Below are 21,656 nucleotides of genomic sequence, written 5' to 3'. Positions count from 1 at the left end.
AAGGGAAAGAGTGTAAAACTGCAGGATTCCACACAAAAAACAAAAAATATCCAAAATTTATTAAAGGGGTTGTCTGGGATAAATAGATATTTAATATCGTGCCCCTATAAAAATGTGTAACTCACTTAAATTGTGTCTTTTACTTCTGTGCGCTGTTTGATTCTACCACGTGACCCCACGTGACGTAGTTGGGGCATATCCAGCCCCAGGACGATACTTACTCCTAGGGAAGCATTACGGTCCATCTCTTTCTGGATCTGCAATGTCACAGAGACAGTGGTACGACGAAAGTCAATTTGCTCCATTCACCCCTTTCACTATTTGCAGAGAGCCATGCACGCGCTCTCTGCCAATATCTCTGCCTCTCTGATTTTCCCTTCACTGTTTAGCATATTAGATAGTGTGGGGCCAATGTGAAGCATATTATACTGTGCAGGTTCCACTGGGAAGCATATTATACTGTGTGGAAGCCACTGTGGAGCATATTATACTGTGCAGGTTCCACTGGGAAGCATATTATACTGTGCAGGAGCCTTTGTGGAGTATTATACTGTGTTGGAGCCACGGTGGAGCATTTTATATTGTGTGAAGGCCAGCACTTGACTAATGTGGGGAAAAAGTGATAAAGCATAATGAGATTCATTATGCTTATCTCCGCCTTCCATCCTGATCAGATGTCTAGGAAAAGCCTGACTGCCTCTATTCACACTCTATTGACTGATAAAGTTGTTAATTAATTAGCATAAAACTAATGTAGCTTGTGTTTATTATATTACAGTGTATTTCTTAAGGAGCTTGAAAAATATGAACAACTGCCAGAAGATGTTGGACATTGCTTTGTCACCTGGGTAATTTTATAGTTTCTTCTTATGCAATCAGCACATTTTTGATCCCTGTAGATTCTCTGTAAATGATTAAAAAAAAGAACAAAAAACACCTCAGATCCCCCAGAATTTATCTAGAACCTTGAGCTAAATGGAGGTAACAAGGTCAATCAGATGCAATGTTTACAATGTGTTATTGGGAACAGAATTTGAGGTGATTTCCACCTGTAAAAAGCCTAAAAAATGCGTCATTCTTTTCAAATGAGTCAGAATTAATCATCCTGCCACATCTTTATATGAATTCTGTCTGAAACTCCACCTGAAAAGAATAGAAAGTGTGTGCTTTTGGTTTTTGTTTTTTTGAAGAATTTTGTGTATAGTAACACTTGCAAACTGTAGAAGACAAACTAAGGCATATTTTCATCATTATCATTAAGAGATCAGTGGTGTACAACACAGAGGACCTGCGCTTATCGTCTCTCTGATTGAGCTGGGCACCGTGACCTCTTCACTTTTTACACTGTCTGTTTCATAGTGGATGTGCAGTGCAATTTCGGCTTCTTTCTACTCAATTCTATCAAATTAGGTTGTAATCACATTGCACAGCTGTTATGAAATAGATGCTATTTGACCTAAAAGTAGATGTGGTTATTACGAGTACCACAATCCCTTCAAATATGTGTTGGTCCCCCACTGATCTCTTAATGACCGAGAATAGATAATCAATGAAAATTAGTTGGTTATCCGTTTTGATTAAATATTTTGTTTTGTCACAGTGCAACCTATTTTAATAAATGTTATATATAAGTCTTGCAGGACTTATATATTAGTAACCTATCCTTAGGATAGGTCTGTAGTATCTGATGAGTGAGAGTCTAACACCCAATAGCCCCTCAATTAGCAGTTTGAGTGAGCACTGCAGCCTCTTCACTGAATACCAAGGTCAGATAAGATAATCCTTTAACCCCTTAAGGACCAGGCCATTTTTTGGTTTCGCATTTTCGTTTTTCCCTCCTCACATTTCAAGAGCCATAACTTTTTCATTTTTCAGTTCACAGAGTCACATGATGGCTTATTGTTTGCGGGACAAATTGTACTTTGTAATGGCACCATTCAATATGCTGTGCAATGTACTGGGAAGCTGGAAAAAAATTCAGAATGAGGTGCAATTGGAGAAAAAATGCATTTGCGCCATTTTCTTATGGGTTTAATTTTTACAGCGTTCACTGTTTGGTACAAATGACATGTTACCTGTGTTCTACGTGTCAGTACGAACGCGGTGATACCAAATTTATATAGTATTTGAAATGTTTTGATACTTTTAAAAAAATGATAAACTTTGCAAAATAGAAAAAAAAATTTGTGTCATCATGTTCTAACACCTGTAACTTTTTCATATTTCCATGTATGGAGCTGGTTGTGGTGTCTTTTTATGCGGGACAAGATGACGTTTCTATTGATACCATTTGGGGAAAGATCTGATGGTTTGATCACTTTTTATTCAATTTTTTTATAAGAGGCAAAGTGTTGAAAAAAACGCTTTTTGGCTGTTTTTATTTTTTTTGCCGCTATGTTGTTCGCAGTACGGGATAAATGTTTTAATATTCTAATAGTTCGGGCATTTTGGAGCGCGGGGATACCTAATATGTTTATGTTTAATGTTCTTTAATTACTTTTATAGCTAATCTAGGGAAAGGGGGGTGATTTGAACTTTTATATTTTTTTTATTTTTTTAATACTTTTAAAAACTTTTTTTTTTCTTCTGTTACATTTATGATCAGACCCCTTAGGTACCTTGAAACCTAGGGGGTCTGATCGCCCATACTATTCACTGCAATACTACAGTATTACAGTGAATAGCAAAATCGCACCACTTCTATTAGACGATGCCTCTGGCATCGTCTAATAGATCTAGTGCAGAGACAAGCCTGGAAGCCTTCAATAGGCTTCCGGCTGTCATAGCAACCGATCACCGCCCTCATGTGACGTTCAGGAGGGCGGCGATCGGGGAAACATGGCGGCGCCCATGCCGCCTGCGCTGTTTACACGCTGCGGTCGCGTTTGACCGCAGTGTGTAAAGGGTTAACAGCAGCGATCGGCTCGGGCACCGACCGCTGCTGTTATTGGCAGGTCCTGGCTGTATGATACAGCCGGCATCTGCCGTGTATGGAGCGAGCTCAGCGTGTGAGCTCGCTCCATACATCCCCATGCGGCCCATGACGTACAGTTACGTCAAGGGTCGCTAAGGGGTTAATAGTCCCACCCTGGGGAAATTCAGTGTTTTACAGCAGTATGGGTAATATAATTCAAGAAAGAACACATACAAGCTCATAGCAGGTATAAAAAGATACTAGGAGTCATAGCAACTAGAAATAAATAAATAAAGACTCAGGATCATTTAGTTCTCTGTGCAGAGTGATCTTCGCTTAGCCTGTTGTTGATTATACAGCCTGACCGCGGTTAGACGGAAGGATCTCTGATAGTGCTCCTTCTTACACTTGGAGTGAAGCAGTCGGTCAATGACAGTACTGCCAAGTGCTGTCACGGTCTCATACATGGGATGGGAGTTGTTCTCCAGCATGGGTCTCACCACAGACAATATCCTTCTGTCACCCACCACCTATACTAGGTACAGGGGACTCCCAAGGACAGAGCTGGCCCTTCTAACCAGCCTGTCAAATCTGTTTCTGTCCCTGGCTGGTATGCTACTCTCCCATCAGGCCACTCCAAAGAAGATAGTTGATGCTACCACAGAGTTGAAAAAGGCCCAAGCACAGTACTGTACGTACATTATATTGTAGCTTATCCCGATTGACTTGAACTTATATGAACTACAGTTGTATTGTGTGACTGATGATCATGATGCAGCTGATTAGCGGTGGGTTCCCTGTTTTGGACCCCCAACAATGAGTTGTTGATGTCCTATCCTAAGTGTAGGCCATCAGTATTGTAGTCCTGTAAAACCCTTTTAAATTCTGTAGATCTTTCATTATACAGATATATATTTAACAGACAATGTAATAGAGATAAAGTAATTTCATGTGTTATGTTTCTCTTTAGGCTGATAAATTTCAGATGTATGTATCCTACTGCAAAAATAAACCTGACTCCACACAACTCATCTTAGAACAAGCAGGATCATATTTTGATGTAAGTGAATGAATTTTTTTTCCATATTTTTGTTGATATTTTGGCATCTTTTGAACCAGTTACTAATTTTCCATAGAGTTTGGGGTTTCTAGTTACAGTGGTTTAAATGTACAGTGGTAGTCCTTAAACCAATTAATATTATAACTTGAGGGCACTGTGTTCTCGGTTAACCTTCAGCAGCAACTCTTAGATTTTTAATTAATGGTTATTCTCTTGTAACAACATCTTGTGTTTTCCATACTCCACAGGAAATTCAGCATCGTCATGAATTAGCAAACTCAATTTCATCTTACCTTATTAAACCTGTACAAAGGATAACAAAGTATCAGCTTTTGTTAAAAGTAAGTTTATTTGTCCCTTAATTGCATTTGTACATTTTCCGCTTTTTTTTTTTTTTTTAAATATATATACTACTGCTTAATTGCCTCTTCAAGCCACTGATTCAAATCTGTACAAAAGGAGCCTATGGAAAATGCAGGGGGAGTTAGAGGAGGGCTCTTCCAAACAGAGGAACATCTGCACTGTAGAGCTGTAGAGAGGCTGTTTTGTCTCTGTCCATACAGCTGGCTTACCAGTAATTACTACTCAGCCTTTCCAAGCCTTTTTTGCTTTAGTCTACTTCATCTCTGTCTCTCTACTTCCCTTCCCCTCACGCTCCTCCTGCCCCCTTCATAGTTAATGGTAAACTGATAAGGCATTTAATACTCATCTTACCCCAATCCCCTGGTGAGTGGAATAGCCAGAGTCTTTTCCTATTTCTTCTCATTGCACAGGTGGTTCGATGCAGTGACATCAGCAGCCAACCTGGGTTGGGGTGCTATGAGGAACACCCTTCTAACAGTGGGGCGATATCGGTGCCGAAACTAACTGCATGATATCTAGACCACTGGGGCATATACCAGGAAAACCGACAGTGCTCTGAATTCAGTGCACTGTCAGCTTTCTAGCAGTGTATAAAACCCATTTTCGTGAGGACATGAAAGGTCCTCTTTAACATATAATAAGCTTTGACTCTCAAGTGGGATTATTGGTCCAAGACTGCAGAGACAGCCATTTCCCAGCTTTCAGGGAAAAGGAGGCATAGCTGCACCAGTTCACGCTCACAAATGCTCCTGTGGCCTTGTTGTGCCAGTGTCCCAGCCAGCAAAAAATAGGGGTATCAGTGCTGCGTTCCTCAGCAACTCTACAGTCTGCCGAATTATGTGAGATGCTGCTGTGTATAAGCTTGAAAAATCCCTGAAATGGGGATTACTCACACTCATTGACAAAAAGAAAAAACTTACCAAAAACGGAGTTGGAATTGGATTAAAGTTTGTGTGACTATAATGAGGATACATTAGTGATTATAATGTTAAGAGAGACAGGATATGTATATTGTAAAAAACTGTACAATTCAAAGGAAGCTCTAGTGCACTGTTGGGCCATGTCTAGCTTGGATTCAAGATGAGAGACTGTTGGACTTGGAGGCATTCAAGTTCGATATGGTATGCTACGTCACATTTTCCCACATACTGTATAGACTAGTAGGTTGCTGAAGCTGGTGTCCCAACTGGTCCCATAATTCTTCAATTGGAACTGCGGTTTAGAAGGGAAGCGGTTTAATATATTTAACCATCTCTGGTAAAAGAGCATCATCCATTTACTATGAAAGTGCCATATAATCACACCTCTATATGACCTAGGCTAGGGCTGGATGATTGTGACTTAACGCAAAATAAAGATTACACAAATAGCAGAAGAAGAAGAAAATGGTGGCACAGCAACAAGCCTGCATAAATATAGTTACATTTGCAACAATGCACTGGTAAGAGTGGCGTATAATGGGTAGACGACAGAGGTATCGGTCCTCGCCTATACAGGTGGTGCACAACAACCAGGAAAAAAAATATATAAAGAAGGAAAGAATGGGGGCACTGACCAAGGCGATATCTTTTTCCTAAAAAGAGTCCTTTATTGGTATATCTTTAAAAACATAAGGAGAGAAGAACAGCAACAAGGCACAAAACATAGGTAACAGCCGTTTCGCACTTATAGCGCTTTTTCAAGCCATGAAAAACATTTTATCTCAATTATGCTTTGTTCACACTTGTGCCTGGTATCCATCCATCGTGAATCCACCGTAGTATTAGAAAAACTGTTTCGAAATGGTTTGTTTAAAAAATCATTCATTTGAAATGTTTTTAAAACAATCCACAGGTGTACTTTTTGACCCTCTCCGCCGTGTATCTGCTCTTTTAAATGGAGACCAAAGTCAGACTTGAAGGCCTTTGTGTCCGTACAAAAAATATAAGGATACATAATGGACCACCTCAAAAACTTTTCATATATATTGGGCGGATTACAACAGTCATCTATATGTGCCCGTTTTGCATTCTGTTATCTGCTGTGTAACTGTTTGGAATCTATTTTGTACCAAACAGTTTTTTATTTTCAAAACGTTGACGAGTGCCTGGCGCAAGTGTGAACAAAACATTGCTATTGATGAATGATTCAGTTATTGACATATCCTCAATCCTTATTGATACTGAAAAGCTAGTAACAACATATCCATTAGCCAATGTCATTTTGAGACTGGCATTCATGCAAAGTAATTGAAATAATCAATGCGAATAGCCCTAGCCTAGAGTATTTTCTAACAGCTGAAGGATCATTTATTGAAAAAAAAAAAAAAACTGTTTTGCATACAACATTGAGGTAGATTATTAAGAGAAAAGAGCCTATTCACATATATTTCAGCAGCCCACTTAAGAGTATGCATTGTGACTGTTATTGCAAAGTTGTTTAATCTTTGTGTTTTTCTTCTTCAAATTCAGGAGCTACTGACGTGTTGTGAGGAAGGGAAAGGAGAAATTAAGGATGGGCTGGAGGTCATGCTTAGTGTTCCGAAAAGAGCAAATGATGCCATGCATCTTAGCATGCTAGAAGGTAAAATCTATTAAAACTATATGAATGTAAAATCATTATATTTTTTATTTTGAAAATCTAATTAATATGGGTGTTCTAGAAATAATTGCCAGCATATTTTTGAAAAACATGCCAAATATTGTAAAAAAAAAAAAAAAAAGTTTATACTTTTATTAAAAGTTTAAAAAATGGTTTTTCTCAGTACCATGAATTGTTAAAAACTACAAAGGTGTGTGGTACACCTCTGTAAGTATGACTGCATGCCATCCTGCCTAAGAATATTTTTTAATCTTCTAAAGCAGGAATAGCTAGATTATTGGCTCCAATATTCTTTTTTTTCATTTACTATGCTTTAAGATTCCTGTATGCTTTTATAAGCCTCATTTCAGGTTTCATTAAAGTTATTTTGTTAAAGGGACATTTTCCTTGCCTCCCAATCAGCTGTTTGCTGGACCTGCAGTGTACTCGAACTGTACTGCTCCATACACTGTGAAGTGGCCACCTAAGGCCTATTGATTTGAGTTCCTTTGATAACAATGGGACTGAAACTGTACTTTCTTTGTTATGATCTCCAGTACCTTAAGGAATAGGTCACTAGTAAAAAAAAGAAAAAAAAGAAATCAACAACAAACCCTTTAATACTATATGTTACATTACCTATTTTGCACTAATCCTGATTTAAACGTGCATCGAGATGCATTCACATTTTTGCTAGTTGTCATTGAAACGTTGGAGGTGGCATGATTTACCAGATTGGCCTACATATAGCTGTGGTGGGGGCAGAAGTTGAAAATGTTGATCATGACTTTTGGGGAGTCTTTAGTTACCAATTCCAGCGGAAGGGCAGAGGATTTGCATTTTCCAGGCACATCCATTAAATGAGATTACATTCCTGATGTAAAATCTTACAGTTACAGCTGATTTTCATATGTATAAAAAGGTTATCACAGAGACCCAATGCAAAGATTCAGTCAACTTCTCTCCTTTTTATCTGTTTTTAGATGGGATTTTTATATTGCCCTCACCTGTTACTTGCCAAATTTGAGTTTGAACAAGCACCAAATGCTTGAAATAACGTTATTCACCTACAATTTTAAAAAGGTGCCAACAATTTTGTCTGAGCCATTTTTCGATTTTTTTTTTTGTTGTAAAATTAAGTCCAATTTGCCTTTTTTTCTCCATTTTTGTGGTGTTCTAAAACACAAGGTAAATAAACATGTGTATAACAAAACATGTAAAATTGCATTAATTTTCTAGGAGAAATATTTCATCTTCTAGAAAATTTTCAGGGGTGCCAACACTCTGACTGTATGCATTAAATGTTTGTATTGATACAACTTATAACTTATGACACTTCTGAATAAGTATTCCAGATCAAGATTAGACTACATTCCACAGATGCACAATTGTTTTGCAGTCTTGCATTTTGCTTCATAAATCATGTTTTTTATGTCACCCCACAAGTTTCCTCTTTGGCATAGAGCAACATGAATCTCCATAAGTATTTTGATTATAAATTGGAGTGGATTCAAATAGAAATAGATTTAATGAGTAGGAGCTGTGGAAGCACGGCTGCAAAATTGAACAAGAATATGACCTGTTGTGAGTTTTGGGCTAATAGAAATGAATGGGTCCGTGTTCTATGTGGAAAAAATACAGCACACTGACCTAGTCGTCACAGTCCTAACACCAAGTAACTAATATATCACCAGAACATTCAGATGTGTTCTTTGGGATATTTTAACCTAATCAGGTCGTTGTGTTTTATTTTATTTTAATATATAATAAAACTTATTTAATAATACATTTCATTTAAATAGCGCTGACATATTCCAATGGAACTTTACAAAATGTAGACGTCAAGTACAGACAAAAGGATACATTACAGAGAAATAAAGAATTCACGCAATGGGATTGAGAATCCTGCCCACAAGAGCACACAGTGTATGAGGTAGAGGGGGTGTCACAAGAGGTAGCAGGGGCGGCATCGGAGGTAGCATTGCTTATACAGTAGCCCAGGCGTTTTTGTGATAGAGGCTACTTTCATTACACATAAAAAAGCTGTATGAGTCAGTGTCCTTTAATGTGCATATGGTTGATAATCAAACACAATTAGCAGTATAACTGAAGTCATTGGGAGTGCGTAAAGGTGATATAAAATTGTTGTATTGCTCCTAATTGCTTTACATTTGGCCAGCACAACTGTTGTTTTCTAATACAAAGTATTAATTAACATATCACTAGAACATTCAGGTAGGTTTCTAGCTGTCTCACCAGGACAGGGCTTTTCATCTTTGGTACTTCTCTATGTAGTTTCACCTGATCAGTTGTCAAATAGTTATGTGTGTCTAGTATTGTCAGTGTTCCTTTTGAGATGTTGTACCAAGAGGTTTTTTAATTTCTTGTCATGAAAATTTCTGTGTAAAATTTCCTCCATTTCTTAAAGGATGGTGTTTTTATGCGTCTACGCTTTTCAGCTTCAATTCTATCTGCTTGGAGAAACAGTTTTATTTTATTTTATTTTTTAAAAAATAAATAAATAAAAATCATATTCGCCTGCCTTGATGATCTTGTGTCCTCCCAGCGCGGTTCGGTCCTGCTGCTTTGGTGTTGTCTTGAAGTGACACTCCTTGCCGGCTGTGACGTCCTGGCTCCCTTCCATTGAAGCTGCTGATTCGCTTCAGTAGCCTTAGGAAAAGACTCAGAATGTCCTGTCCTTTGCTGAGGCCGGTCACATGTGGCAGGGACTTCCACTGGGAGACAACAATGGTTCAGAAGGACCCTAGAGCACCTTTTAAATTTTCTCCTGCCATTAAATTTTTTATTTTTTTGGCTGGAAAAACCCTTTTAATAGTTTGATATGCAGTATAGGGGATATCTTGCAGGAGTCTGGGATCATGTTAAGGTTGGAGTATGGATATGGAGTATAAACGTAAGGTTATTTGATTGAAAGTGACGTGATCACCATATAATGATTCAATAATAGGTTGACACCATTTTGCTATCGTCTTATACCTTTGGACACGCGAACATGCAATATACAGATCAGCCCTATGTTCTCAACACTTGGAGCAAAACTCAACGCTGTCGGCTCTACTTACAAAATATTGAAGATTGAAGAGGGCTCTTATTTTAACCCCTTCCCGACATGCGCCGTAATAGTACGGCGCGTGTCGGGTCTGTAACTATGGCGACCGCCCGGGAGCCGGGCGGCCGTCATAGCCGCCGGGTGTCTACTGCTTTAAGCAGTAGACAACCGGCTCTAATGCCTCCGATCGGTCCCCGGACCGATCGGAGGCATTAACCCCTCCGGCGCTGCTGTCAAAGGCACCGGAGGTGCCATTTTCCCGGCGGCGCAGGGGCGCCGCCATTTTGGCAGGGATCGCCGGCTCCTGGAGCATGCTCCAGGGCCGACGTCACGTTGCCATGACAGCCGAGAGCCTTGTTAAAGGCTCCCAGCCGGTCTGCAAATTCTCTCTTTTGCAGGCTGGTGTATACAGCCTGCAAAAGAGATGATGATTTTTTGCAATGCATTAGCATTGTAATGCATTGCATTAGTGATCAGACCCCCTGGGGTTCAACACCCCTAGGGGGTCTAATAAATGCAAAAAAAAAATAAAAAAAAAAATAAAAAAAAATATAAAAAGTATTAAAAGTTTAAATCACCCCCCTTTCCCTAGAACAAATATAAAAGTAGTTAAAAACTGTGAAACATATACATGTTAGGTATCCCCGCGTCCGAAATCGCCCGCTCTACAAATCTATAAAAATATTTTTCCTGTTCGGTAAACGCCGTAGCAGGAAAAATAGTCAAAAGTGCCAAACCGCCATTTTTTCACTGTTTTGATTCTGATAAAAATTTGAATAAAAAGTGATCAAAGCAATAACATTTCCCGAAAATGGTAGAACTAAAAAGTACACCCGGCCCCGCAAAAAAAGACGCCCTATGCATCCCCGTACACCTATGTATAAAAAAGTTACGGCCGTCGGAATATGGCGACTTTTAGAAAAAAAAATTAACACCGTTTTGGAATTTTTTTTAAGGGTCAAAATGTAAATAAAACCATATAAATTTGGTATCCCTGGAACCGTACCGAAACACAGAATATAGGGGACATGTCATTTTGGCTGCACAGTGAACGCCGTAAAACCAAAGCCCGTAAGAAAGTCGCAGAAATGCATTTTTTCTTCAAATCCACCCCATTCTGAATTTTTTTCCTGCTTCCCAGTACATTATATAGAATAATTAATGGTGGCATCATGAAGAAAAAATTGTCCCGCAAAAATTAAGACCTCATATGACTCTGGGAGCGGAGAAATAAAAAAGTTATGGGGTTTAGAAGGAGGGGAGTCAAAAACGAAAAACGAAAATCAAAAAATGCCATCGGCGGGAAGGGGTTAAAGTAGAACTCTTTCCAGTTTTTCGCTAATTACATTCCTACAGATTTTCCTCCATCTTGTTTACTTAGTACCCCACCTTTGTCCTTACAGGAAGGTGATCCAACTAGTGCCCCCACCCAGAGCCTTTTTCATGTAGAAAAAGTCCTCCTTAGCCAAATGAGTCTCTTGGAACAGGGCCTGGTCTTCTCGCAATTTCTTGAGATGATTAAGGATGATCAAGTGTTTTTGTGGGGTCTTTTTAACATTCCATGTGATCAATTTCATTTTAGTCTTCGACTAAGTTGTTATATCATGCCCGTTAGTCCTGCCACATGGATATACACCCGCATATACTAATATATTGATACCTCTCAGATTGTCTGGTGAGGCAAGTCATAACTGAAATAATGATCAACAAAAGTAATAACATGTGGTACTTGTATTTTAAATGTATAAAGGAGAACAGCAGTAGAATTAGAGAATAGTCTCTCTGTTATCCAAATTTTCTTCTTCCCAGCACGGCAGAGACTCCGCTGTCCCTCATGGGCCTAAATATCAGTAAGTATCAGAACAGAGAGATATTTTGAGAAATGAGGAAGTAGGGGTGCTGGGAAAATGAGGAATCAGAGGTGATGGTATCAAATATCTTAGTCAGTTAAGACTATCCCCCAAAAGACACTCCTTCCCAAATAATGTCTTGATGCTCGTGTTGTAATGGAATGATAAGGTCTTATTAGAGGGGCATGGCCAAGTTGAGCACCAAGACAGTCACACTCTTCTGAACTCTGTCTACCACCCTCCTCAAAGCAACTTTACAAGCATCAACAGCGGGAGTTTTCTGGCTCTTTCACCTGGTAGTGTCTCTCTGCTATTTTCTGGCCTTGATGACAGGAAGGAGATTCAACAAAACTGGCCTGAAGCAGCTTACAGACTTCTTTGCCTTGCGCTCTCTTTCTCATGCGCGGGAGATGCTATCTTAGTCCTGTTTGGACTCCTAATGGACCTCTATGATGACCCAGATTTTCAGCAAGGGCTCCCGACTCATACCAGTGAGTCGCATGATCTACACTTATACCCTCCTCCTCCAGGGGACAAACATTCCTCGCGGCACTCAATGAAACATATAACTGCAGAAAACATGGCGGGAGCAAACACTACATTCAGTGATGACTCTCTCTCTTCTAGTCCGGGAAAAAGACAACTGCACAGGGACGTCAAAACCACCGCAGATAATTGCACCAAATCTCACTGATAGTGACCATTTTGAGGATTTACCCATCTTCCGAACAAGCAGAATAGTTTATAAAAGGTATGATGTCCGTCTTAAGAAACTCTATTGGTTCTGACTTATGTGAAGTAGCTGCTATTGTTAATAGATGGATTTCTGAATTTGGGGGGGGGGGGGGGCAAATTAATCCTTTGGAGCACAAGATGTGTGAACTTACCTGCTCTTATAACAATCTCATCAATGCCCGTTACAATTTGGAGGGCAAGGTAAACATGATTAAAGCTAAAATGGTGGACCTGGAGGACAGAAGCAAGAAAGAGAATGCTAAAATACACAGGATTCCGGAGTCCATCTCATATGTTTAGAGAACATGATCAGACAGCTGGTACCCACAGTCTGACCACCAGCTGTTCACTGACAGAATCCACAGATTGCCTAAAACAAAGTCTCTCCCTAAGGCTGTTCCTAGGAATATGATCGCAAGGATCCCTTTTTTTTTTTTTTTTTTTTTTTTTTTTTGACGTGAAAGAAGCTATGAAACATGTCACAAGAAAACTGGGATCTCTGTCTAAGCCTTTTGAGGAGATTATTTTATATGCTGATTTATCTCGGGCTACTATTCAGAAACATAGATTACACAAGTGCCAATTACAGTGGTACTTGGATCCAACATTGCCTGTAAATTGGACTTCCGTACCAGATTGCTCATACAAAGAAATGGCTTTATTCATGTGCTGCAGGACCGAGCTATTGGCACTAAACTACTGCTTGAATGGGGCATCCCTCTTCCAGAATTAGGACCTCCAAAAGGCAAGAATCAGCACTCTCATTTGGACCCGGAGTGGCATACTCTCCATAATCATCGCTGAGTAATTCAATCCCTTTTTTGCAGGAACTTTTGTTTGTGTTTTCTCGGACAACTACTATTCTGATTTGTAAGTTGGCCTTAGTGTAACAAATCCCTCCCTTATTATTTTTGGAAACAGAAAGCCTTGTACTTAGCGTATGATGAGTGTCTTGCGGAGTTAAACACCGCTGACTTCAGGATATAAAACACAGGGACTTTTTAGCAAGGTTTTTCCAGGATCATTTCCCTATCTCTGCTGAGCATGTATTCCAAATGAGGAACTTGATAACCAAAAAGAAAATCAATGCATTAATAAGATGAAGGTTTTGCTGATTTGAAACAAGTCTGCCCTGAGTAACTGTACAATAGCAAACAAATAGCTGAAAAAAATTCCCACCAAATAAAGCTGCTTGCTGTCTTTGAATAATATTCCATCTGTAATCAAACAAGCAGCTAACAGTAGTTATGAATACATTAGACGACTTTTCTTACATTGTAAGCTTTGGGATTTACAGGATCTTCAGTCCTTTGCACAGAGCAACAGTTAAAGATGTCTGTGCGTGCAGGCTGTGTAGAGAATCATCCCCCCTCCTCCCAATTCACTGTGTAAAAAAAGAAAAGAACCAACCCTCCACACTGGGAATTCTGTCTTGTTTATCTAATGTATCTATACAGTACATGCATTTGCCCGATATCAAAACATTCCAAGTTATTATTGATTATATTATTATTTGTTACTATTAAAAGCTGGCTCACAGATATTTATTGCTTTTTCTGAAACACTCTTATAATTCCCTGACAATGGTTGATGCAAGACATGCATCAGGGTGTTAGTGTGAGAGCTTTCAATATGGCAGTTGGTAGATATTGATTATGGCTGCTTATAGGTGAAAATGGGGTTTAAAGGGATTCTACCACTAAAGTAACATTTTTTTCTAATTACCACGTCGGAATAGCCTTAAGACGTGGTCTCCACGGCGCCGTTCCTTAGAAATAACGGTTTTAAAAGGTATGCAAATGAGTTATCCGCAGCAATGAGGACGGGCACCAGCGCTCATTTATGGGAGGCCGCTCTTGCTCTTGTAATTCAATACAGGAGCGTACTACGCAGGCGTCGGAAGTTGAACCAACAGAAGAGACTGGATTGCAGCTGAAGATGGAGGCGGCGCTGGAGTGCGCTCTCAGGCAGCAGTGGGGATGCTCCCATCGTCGTTTGAGCGCTGGGCCCGCTCTTATTGCTGCTGAGAACTCATTAGCATACTGGTAAAAAACGGTATTTCTAAGGAACGGCGCGGCGAAGACCACGTCTAAAGGCAAGAGACGAATAGCCTTTCTAAAGGCTATTCCGACGATTAAAGCAGAAAAAAACATTTTAGTGGTAGAATCCCTTTAATGGTTGAAATATTGTAGGATTATTTGTTGGTTGTTTAACTGTGATTTATTTCTCAAGCATTCATTAGAATGTGATGCTAACTATTAATATATTACCTGTCGACCCCAGTGTCACACTATCCTATAGTGTTGTGTTTTTATGTGGGCTTTTAAATTATTTGTGTAATCTATAAATGATTACTCTTGGTAGAGGAGTTTGTTATACCTTGGCATTTTCGATACTGGAATACTTTTAAGGGTTATTTGTTTTTTGGTTGGTTTCCTGTATTGATATGATGTGATCATGTATTTTTTTTTTTGGTGGGGTTAATGTAATTGCAAATAACCTACTGAGCAAAAGCAATATACCGCGCCTTGCCCAGCTGATGGGGGCGTAACTGTCACTGGCTCCATTCTGGTAGTCATGGGCGTGGCGTATGTATGGAGCTCGGCTATATCAAGCAACTACAGCTCAGTGTGAGCATGTGCTATTCTGGAGTGCCGGGATTCACACCATTAGGGCCCCGGGAACTGCAGTTTTGACTGCATATATTCATTTATTTAGCGTTACGTACATGAGAAGCTTTAGAGGACTGATTATCGGTGTTAGGCATATGCTCTCTCCCCTTCACAAGACGCCCCTACCCATCACACATATAGGAACTTGCGTGCTATTGACACCCAGCACCTCTCAGATACTCTACAGTCCTCCCTGTCCCCCATCTCTTCAATCTCCTGTCCCAATCTGGCCACCAGTCACTATAATGATACCCTCAAAAATGCATTGGATGAGGTTGCTCCCCCCTCCACTCGTAAAGTCCCACATAGGAGGCATCAGCCCTGGCACACGCCACAGACACGTTTTCTTCAGCGCTGCTCTAGGTCTGCCGAACGTCTATGGAGAAAATCACGCTCACCTGCAGATTTCCTCCACTTCAAGTTTATGCTTAAAACATATAGCTCTGCCCTTTACCTTGCCAAACAAGACTATTTCACCGCCCTCATCTCTTCTCTCTCCAGCAACCCTAAAAGGCTTTTTGAAACCTTTCACTCCTTACTCACACCCAAGGTGCAGACGCCATTCACAGACCTTAGTGCTGATGACCTGGCCATGTATTTCCATGATAAAATTGATAAGATCCGTCAGGAAATTACTGCCCAAGCCCCAGGTGGCATTGACTCCCACACCTACGATAGTACTGATCCCCTCACCAGCCGCACTTTAGACTGTCCATTCTCATCTTTTGAACCTGTCACAGAAGAGGAAGTTTCCCAGCTACTTTCTTCATCTCGCCCCACAACCTGCAGTAGTGACCCCTTCCCCTCACACCTTCTCCAATCTCTGTCCCCTGCTGTCACTACTTACCTTACTAAAATATTTAACCTCTCTCTCTCTTCTGGAATCTTCCCATCCTCCTTCAAGCATGCTGTTATAATCCCGCTACTGAAAAAACCCTCCCTGGACCCATCCTGTGCTGCTAACTATCGACCCGTCTCTAACCTCCCCTTCATCTCTAAACTTTTGGAACGCCTGGTTTATTCTCGGTTAATCCGTTATCTCTCTGCTAACTCTCTGCTTGACCCCTTACAATCTGGTTTCCGCGCTCTGCACTCTACTGAAACAGCTCTCACAAAAGTCTCTAATGATCTACTAAAGGCTAAATCCAATGGTGACTTCTCTCTTCTTATTCTTCTGGACCTCTCTGCAGCTTTTGACACTGTTGACCATCAACTTCTCCTCACTATGCTCCGCTCAGTTGGCCTCAATGACACTGCGCTCTCCTGGTTCTCCTCTTATCTCTCAGGCCGCACTTTCAGTGTATCATTTGCGGGCTCTGTTTCCTCTCCTCTTTCCCTTGCTGTTGGGGTTCCTCAGGGCTCGGTCCTCGGCCCCCTGCTCTTTTCTCTCTACACAGCCCCCATTGGACAAACCATCGCCAGATTTGGCTTCAGGTACCATCTTTATGCTGATGACACCCAATTATACACATCTTCCCGTGACATCACCCCTGCACTCATACAGAACACCAGTGACTGTCTCTCTGCTGTCTCTAATATCATGTCCTCGCTCTATCTGAAACTAAATTTCTCTAAGACTGAACTACTACTGTTTCCACCATCTAACAGATCTGTCCCTGATATATCCATTGCAGTCTCAGGCCTTACTATAACTCCTAGGCAGCATGCCCGCTGCCTTGGGGTCATATTTGACGCAGACCTTTCCTTCACCCCTCATATTGAATCACTCGCACGTTCATGTCACCTCCACCTCAAAAACATCTCCAGAATACGCCCTTTCCTTACCAGAGATACACTAAAGACACTTATTGTCTCTCTGATTCATTCTCGCCTTGACTACTGTAATTCCTTACTAATCGGTCTTCCCCTCACTAAACTCTCTCCTCTACAATCTATTCTGAATGCAGCGGCCAGGCTCATCTATCAGGCTAGACGCTACAGCGATGCCTCCGGTCTGTGCCAGTCGCTACATTGGCTGCCTATTCATTATAGAATAAAATATAAAGTTATTACTCTCATCCACAAGGCTCTCCATAATGCCGCACCTCCCTACATTTCTTCCCTCATCTCTGTCTACCGCCCAACCCGTGCTCTCCGCTCACTCAATGACCTAACACTTACATCCTCTATTATCAGAACCTCCCACTCTCGTATACAAGACTTCTCCCGAGCTGCACCACTTCTCTGGAATGCTCTACCCCGGACAATCAGATTAACTCCCAACTTCTACAGTTTCAAACGCAAACTAAAGACACATCTTTTCAGACAAGCCTATCACAATTCCTAATGCACAAAATTGTCTGAACACTGTATAAGCAATGCCGCCCCTGCTACCTCTTGTGTCACCCCCTCTACCTCATAGATTGAAAGCTCTTTTGAGCAGGGCCCTCAGTCCCATTGTGTGAAATGACGTTCTTTGTTATGTATGTCTGTATCTGAACCCTATAAATTGTACAGCGCTGCGGAATATGTTGGCGCTATATAAATAAAATGTATTATTATTATTATTATTACTTAGCTGTGCTCCTAGTCTCATTTCTATATGGTTTCTGATGAATCTACCTGATAGTAGGGGAGGGGAAACATGTTGAGCTAATGCGCTATGTATTTCAGCTGTTTTAGCCTGCTAGACCCAGTATCTTACATTTCTATCATCATCTTAGATTTATAATTAGATTGGGCTGAACTGCTGCTAGATTTCAGGAACAGCTATCCTTACACACATTATGTGTTTGAGCTAACCAGTGCTGCTACATTCCAGGGGCAGCTATCCCCATATACACCTATGAGCTGTATCAGCCTACTAGATTCTGGATTTTTCATCAATGTTAGGCTGAAATGTACTTAGAAGTGGGACTAGCTAGCAGTGTGTCTGTGCTCTATATGGTCTATATTTGTGTTTAGTACCTTCTGCAGACTTAATTTCGACTTTAGGACCCATCTATATCCGATAAGATAAGGGTTATGGGTCAAATACTCCCTTTGATATCACATATGTATCTTAGGCTGTTTACATTAGGGCCTTATTGATACACTATCCTGTGTAGGGTTTGTGGACTCTGAGCTATTAACTCCTTACATTCATGCTATATCCTTGTGTGGTATTATAGGGTCTCAGTGATTAGCTCCACAAGCTATCTGTAGGTATATTAACACCATCTTAGATGCTCACTTTTTGGTGGTATATCCACCTTTTTATACTATATTAAAAGTTAAGTTTTATTTTTCTAGTAGGTTTATTCCATTCTGTAACACACTTTGATAGCAGGAATAAAGACACACCCTCTGTGACTTTGTTATAATCTAGCACCATGAGGCATTAGCAGTTGAAATGTGTATATATAACCATAAAGGGTTTTCCAATACATCAGTGTTTGGAGGCTCGATAAAGATTTCTTTTGTAAATAATCCATAGCCCTAGTGACATGACTTGCTTCACGATGTAATATTTGTTGTTAGTTCCACTAACTAGTTTAATGTGTATATCATTTTTCATTTTCAGGCTTTGAAGAGAACATTGATTCTCAGGGAGAACTGATTCTGCAAGATTCATTCCAAGTTTGGGACCCTAAAACATTAATACGAAAAGGCAGGGAAAGGCATCTTTTTCTGTTTGAGATGTCTTTGGTATTTAGCAAAGAGGTGAAAGATTCCACTGGAAGAAGCAAGTATATTTACAAAATGAAATTATTTGTAAGTAGTGCCTTCTTGTGTAGTATGAGATACAAAGTTATTTATTGACCTTTTGTTATCCTATCCATTTTACCTCATGATCATAAATATCCTGCTCACAACCACTTACACGCTTTACAACTTTTTTTTGGTCAACATAACCATATAATGACTTATTCTTCCAGGACGAGTTGTAATTATTTTGCTTTAAAGAGGACCTTTCATGTCCTCAAAGATGATTGGTATTTTATACTGGTAAAAAGCTGACAGTTCTCTGAACTGAGCTTTGTCGGTATGCGCACCAATATCCCTCCATGGTCAGAAAGATAGGCCTTATATGCCTAGCGGCATTGCTGGGCTATGGGAACGCCCCTCTGACTGTACTCTTCCATAACCTTGTACTCTTGGGGGTACTCTTTAATTAATTTGTGTCTGTTAGTGCTATTAATGGGTTAAAAGTACACCCATACTTTTAGCAGTGTTTTGACTGACTTTTAGGGGTTTGTGGGAGCTCCTGGTATCTTCTGAATTTGTTTACTAGGTGTTAGCTTTCAACTATGTAACTTCCTGTGTACCTTCCACACTACCTCCATGTCACTGCTCCTCCCTTCCTCTCTCACTCTATTACACCCCCTCCTTGTCTCCTTAGCTAAGCTAGCCTACCCACTGCTAGTCCTTCTCAAGTAACTAATTAAGAATACCCTCCCGACTCTGTCACATCATATTTACCTAGCTTCTGATCTGGGAACTGCTCCTCCTTTCTTTTCACTGTGCACAGGCTGGAGACTGTGTACATAGGAATTGCCTGTACCTGTGCATGTCTTGCAGTCACCTCCTGACTGTGCAAGCGCTTCAAGAGAGGAGGAGCCGTTCCAGGACACAGGAAGACGCGTAAGTATTGATGGGGTTGGGAGAGTAGAGTAGATTATCAGAAAATGTCCCTGGGGTAGTCACAAGACTGCCCAGGGATATGGATATTTATACTTAGAAGTAAATTAGAAGTTAGGCGGTTGGTTAGTTTAGGGATTAATTCGTAGTTTATCCCAGTTTATTATTATATTATACTTACAGAGCAGTGATGGGATTGGCGGGACCTCCTCCTGTAAACAGCCTGTATGCATCTTCTACTTTCCTCCTGGAATCCTTGACCCCCTATTCTATAGTATCACTTAGAAGAAAATAGAAAATGCGCTCAGGTTTTGTGCAAGCAGAGGTTTTGCCACTGAGTCACTGCGGTATGAGGGCTTCTTTTTACAGGAAAATTAGTAGTGTATAGTTGCACTATTTTGAGGTAGATCTACCATATTGATTAACTTTTGTTAACCCTTTCTGGGAAATACCTGAAAATGACTTCCAGACCAACTTGACAGAGCTTTAAAGGATCTACAGAGTAGAATGATAGAAAATATACAAATCCAGGTGTATCAACCTTATGGCGTCATGCTCAAGACAGGAGGATGTAATCCTGCTTCACACGCTTAGTAAAGGGTTTGAATTCTTATTTCAATGCAATATTTTAGTTTTTCTTTTTAAATTAAATTAGCAAAGACTTTGTTTTTACTTTGTTAGTATGGGGTATTGAGTGCAGAATGATGAGGAAAACTTAATTTTTTTTAAAGTTTAGAACAAGACTGACTTTCTGAACATATTTAACATCAGTTCATCAATTTATATACATTAATTTGTGTGTCTGTTTAGTTTGGATATACCTTTATTTTTAGTTGATTTTTTTTTTTTTTTTTTTAAATCTACAGACTTCAGAATTAGGAGTTACTGAACATGTAGAAGGTGATCCTTGTAAATTTGCTCTTTGGGTTGGAAGGACTCCATCATCTGACAACAAAATCGTCCTCAAGGTTAGTTATGTTGATGATTAAATTGTCAGTTCTAGGCTTTTTGTATTCCAATTTGGTTTATGAAACATTTAGGAAAGAAGTTTATTGTTGGTTTATTTGGTGATTATAACTAGAGGAACGTGTTAATGTGAAAAACAACTTTTCATAAATGAATAGTACAGTTGCTAATAAGAAACTTTGTGATGTATTTTCTTTAAAGAGGACCTTTCTTGTCCTCTGACATGGATGGTAAAATAAACCACTAGAAAGCTGCACTGAATTCCTCGCACTGTCAGCTTTGCTGGTGTACACCCAGCAAAGTGTACAGAAAAGCAGGCTTTACAGCCTAGCGTTACCACTGGACTGTGTAAAACACCCCCTTGACAGTACTGCCTTAAAGCTTTGTACTTTCAGGGGGAATGGGGTCGTTCCTGAGGTTTCCTACAGCAGATAGAAGTCTGCTATTCTGAGGGCATCTAATCACTGGAGGTGAAATAAGTGAGTGGAAATTCATGTGGATTCCTTAGAAAAGTAGCTACCGTATATACTCAAGTATAAGCCGAATTTTTCAGCACAGTTTTTGTGCTGAAAAAGCCCCCCTCGGCTTATACTCGAGTCAAGCTGTAATAGTAATGTATAGTACTGTATCTCCCATAAAATATTGAAAAAAAAAGAAACTTTAAAAAAATATATAATAAAAAAATATAGTATATAAAAGTTCTAAATCACTCCTTTCCCTAGAATACATATAAAAGTAGAAAATTACTGTGAAACGCATAAACATTAGGTATCCCTGTGTCTGAAAGTGCCCGGTCTATTGAATATAGGGTGCTCCTGTTCTGTCGGGAAGGGGTTAATAGGAGCACCGCAGATACCCTATATTCAACCAGGCTGAATTCCAAGAGGGGGAAAAAACCTCAGTCCTC

General features: G+C 40.0%; 1 protein-coding gene across 3 annotated transcripts in view; it reads left to right on the top strand.

Moving 5' to 3' along the window:
* The window catches only part of TRIO (trio Rho guanine nucleotide exchange factor), a 200,143-nt gene that overhangs the window by 95,114 nt on the left and 83,373 nt on the right, over positions 1-21,656 (top strand). For all 3 annotated transcript variants that reach the window (XM_075271066.1, XM_075271068.1, XM_075271067.1), the window contains exons 26-31: positions 779-848; positions 3,885-3,974; positions 4,223-4,315; positions 6,788-6,899; positions 18,726-18,916; positions 20,650-20,751. In XM_075271066.1, coding sequence (XP_075127167.1) covers positions 779-848; positions 3,885-3,974; positions 4,223-4,315; positions 6,788-6,899; positions 18,726-18,916; positions 20,650-20,751 — 658 coding nt within the window. The remainder of the gene's footprint in view (positions 1-778; positions 849-3,884; positions 3,975-4,222; positions 4,316-6,787; positions 6,900-18,725; positions 18,917-20,649; positions 20,752-21,656) is intronic.

The sequence above is a fragment of the Leptodactylus fuscus genome, chromosome 4 (assembly GCF_031893055.1).
Source record: "Leptodactylus fuscus isolate aLepFus1 chromosome 4, aLepFus1.hap2, whole genome shotgun sequence".
Taxonomy (NCBI): domain Eukaryota; kingdom Metazoa; phylum Chordata; class Amphibia; order Anura; family Leptodactylidae; genus Leptodactylus; species Leptodactylus fuscus.
This window is presented reverse-complemented; position numbering and strand designations above follow the sequence as displayed.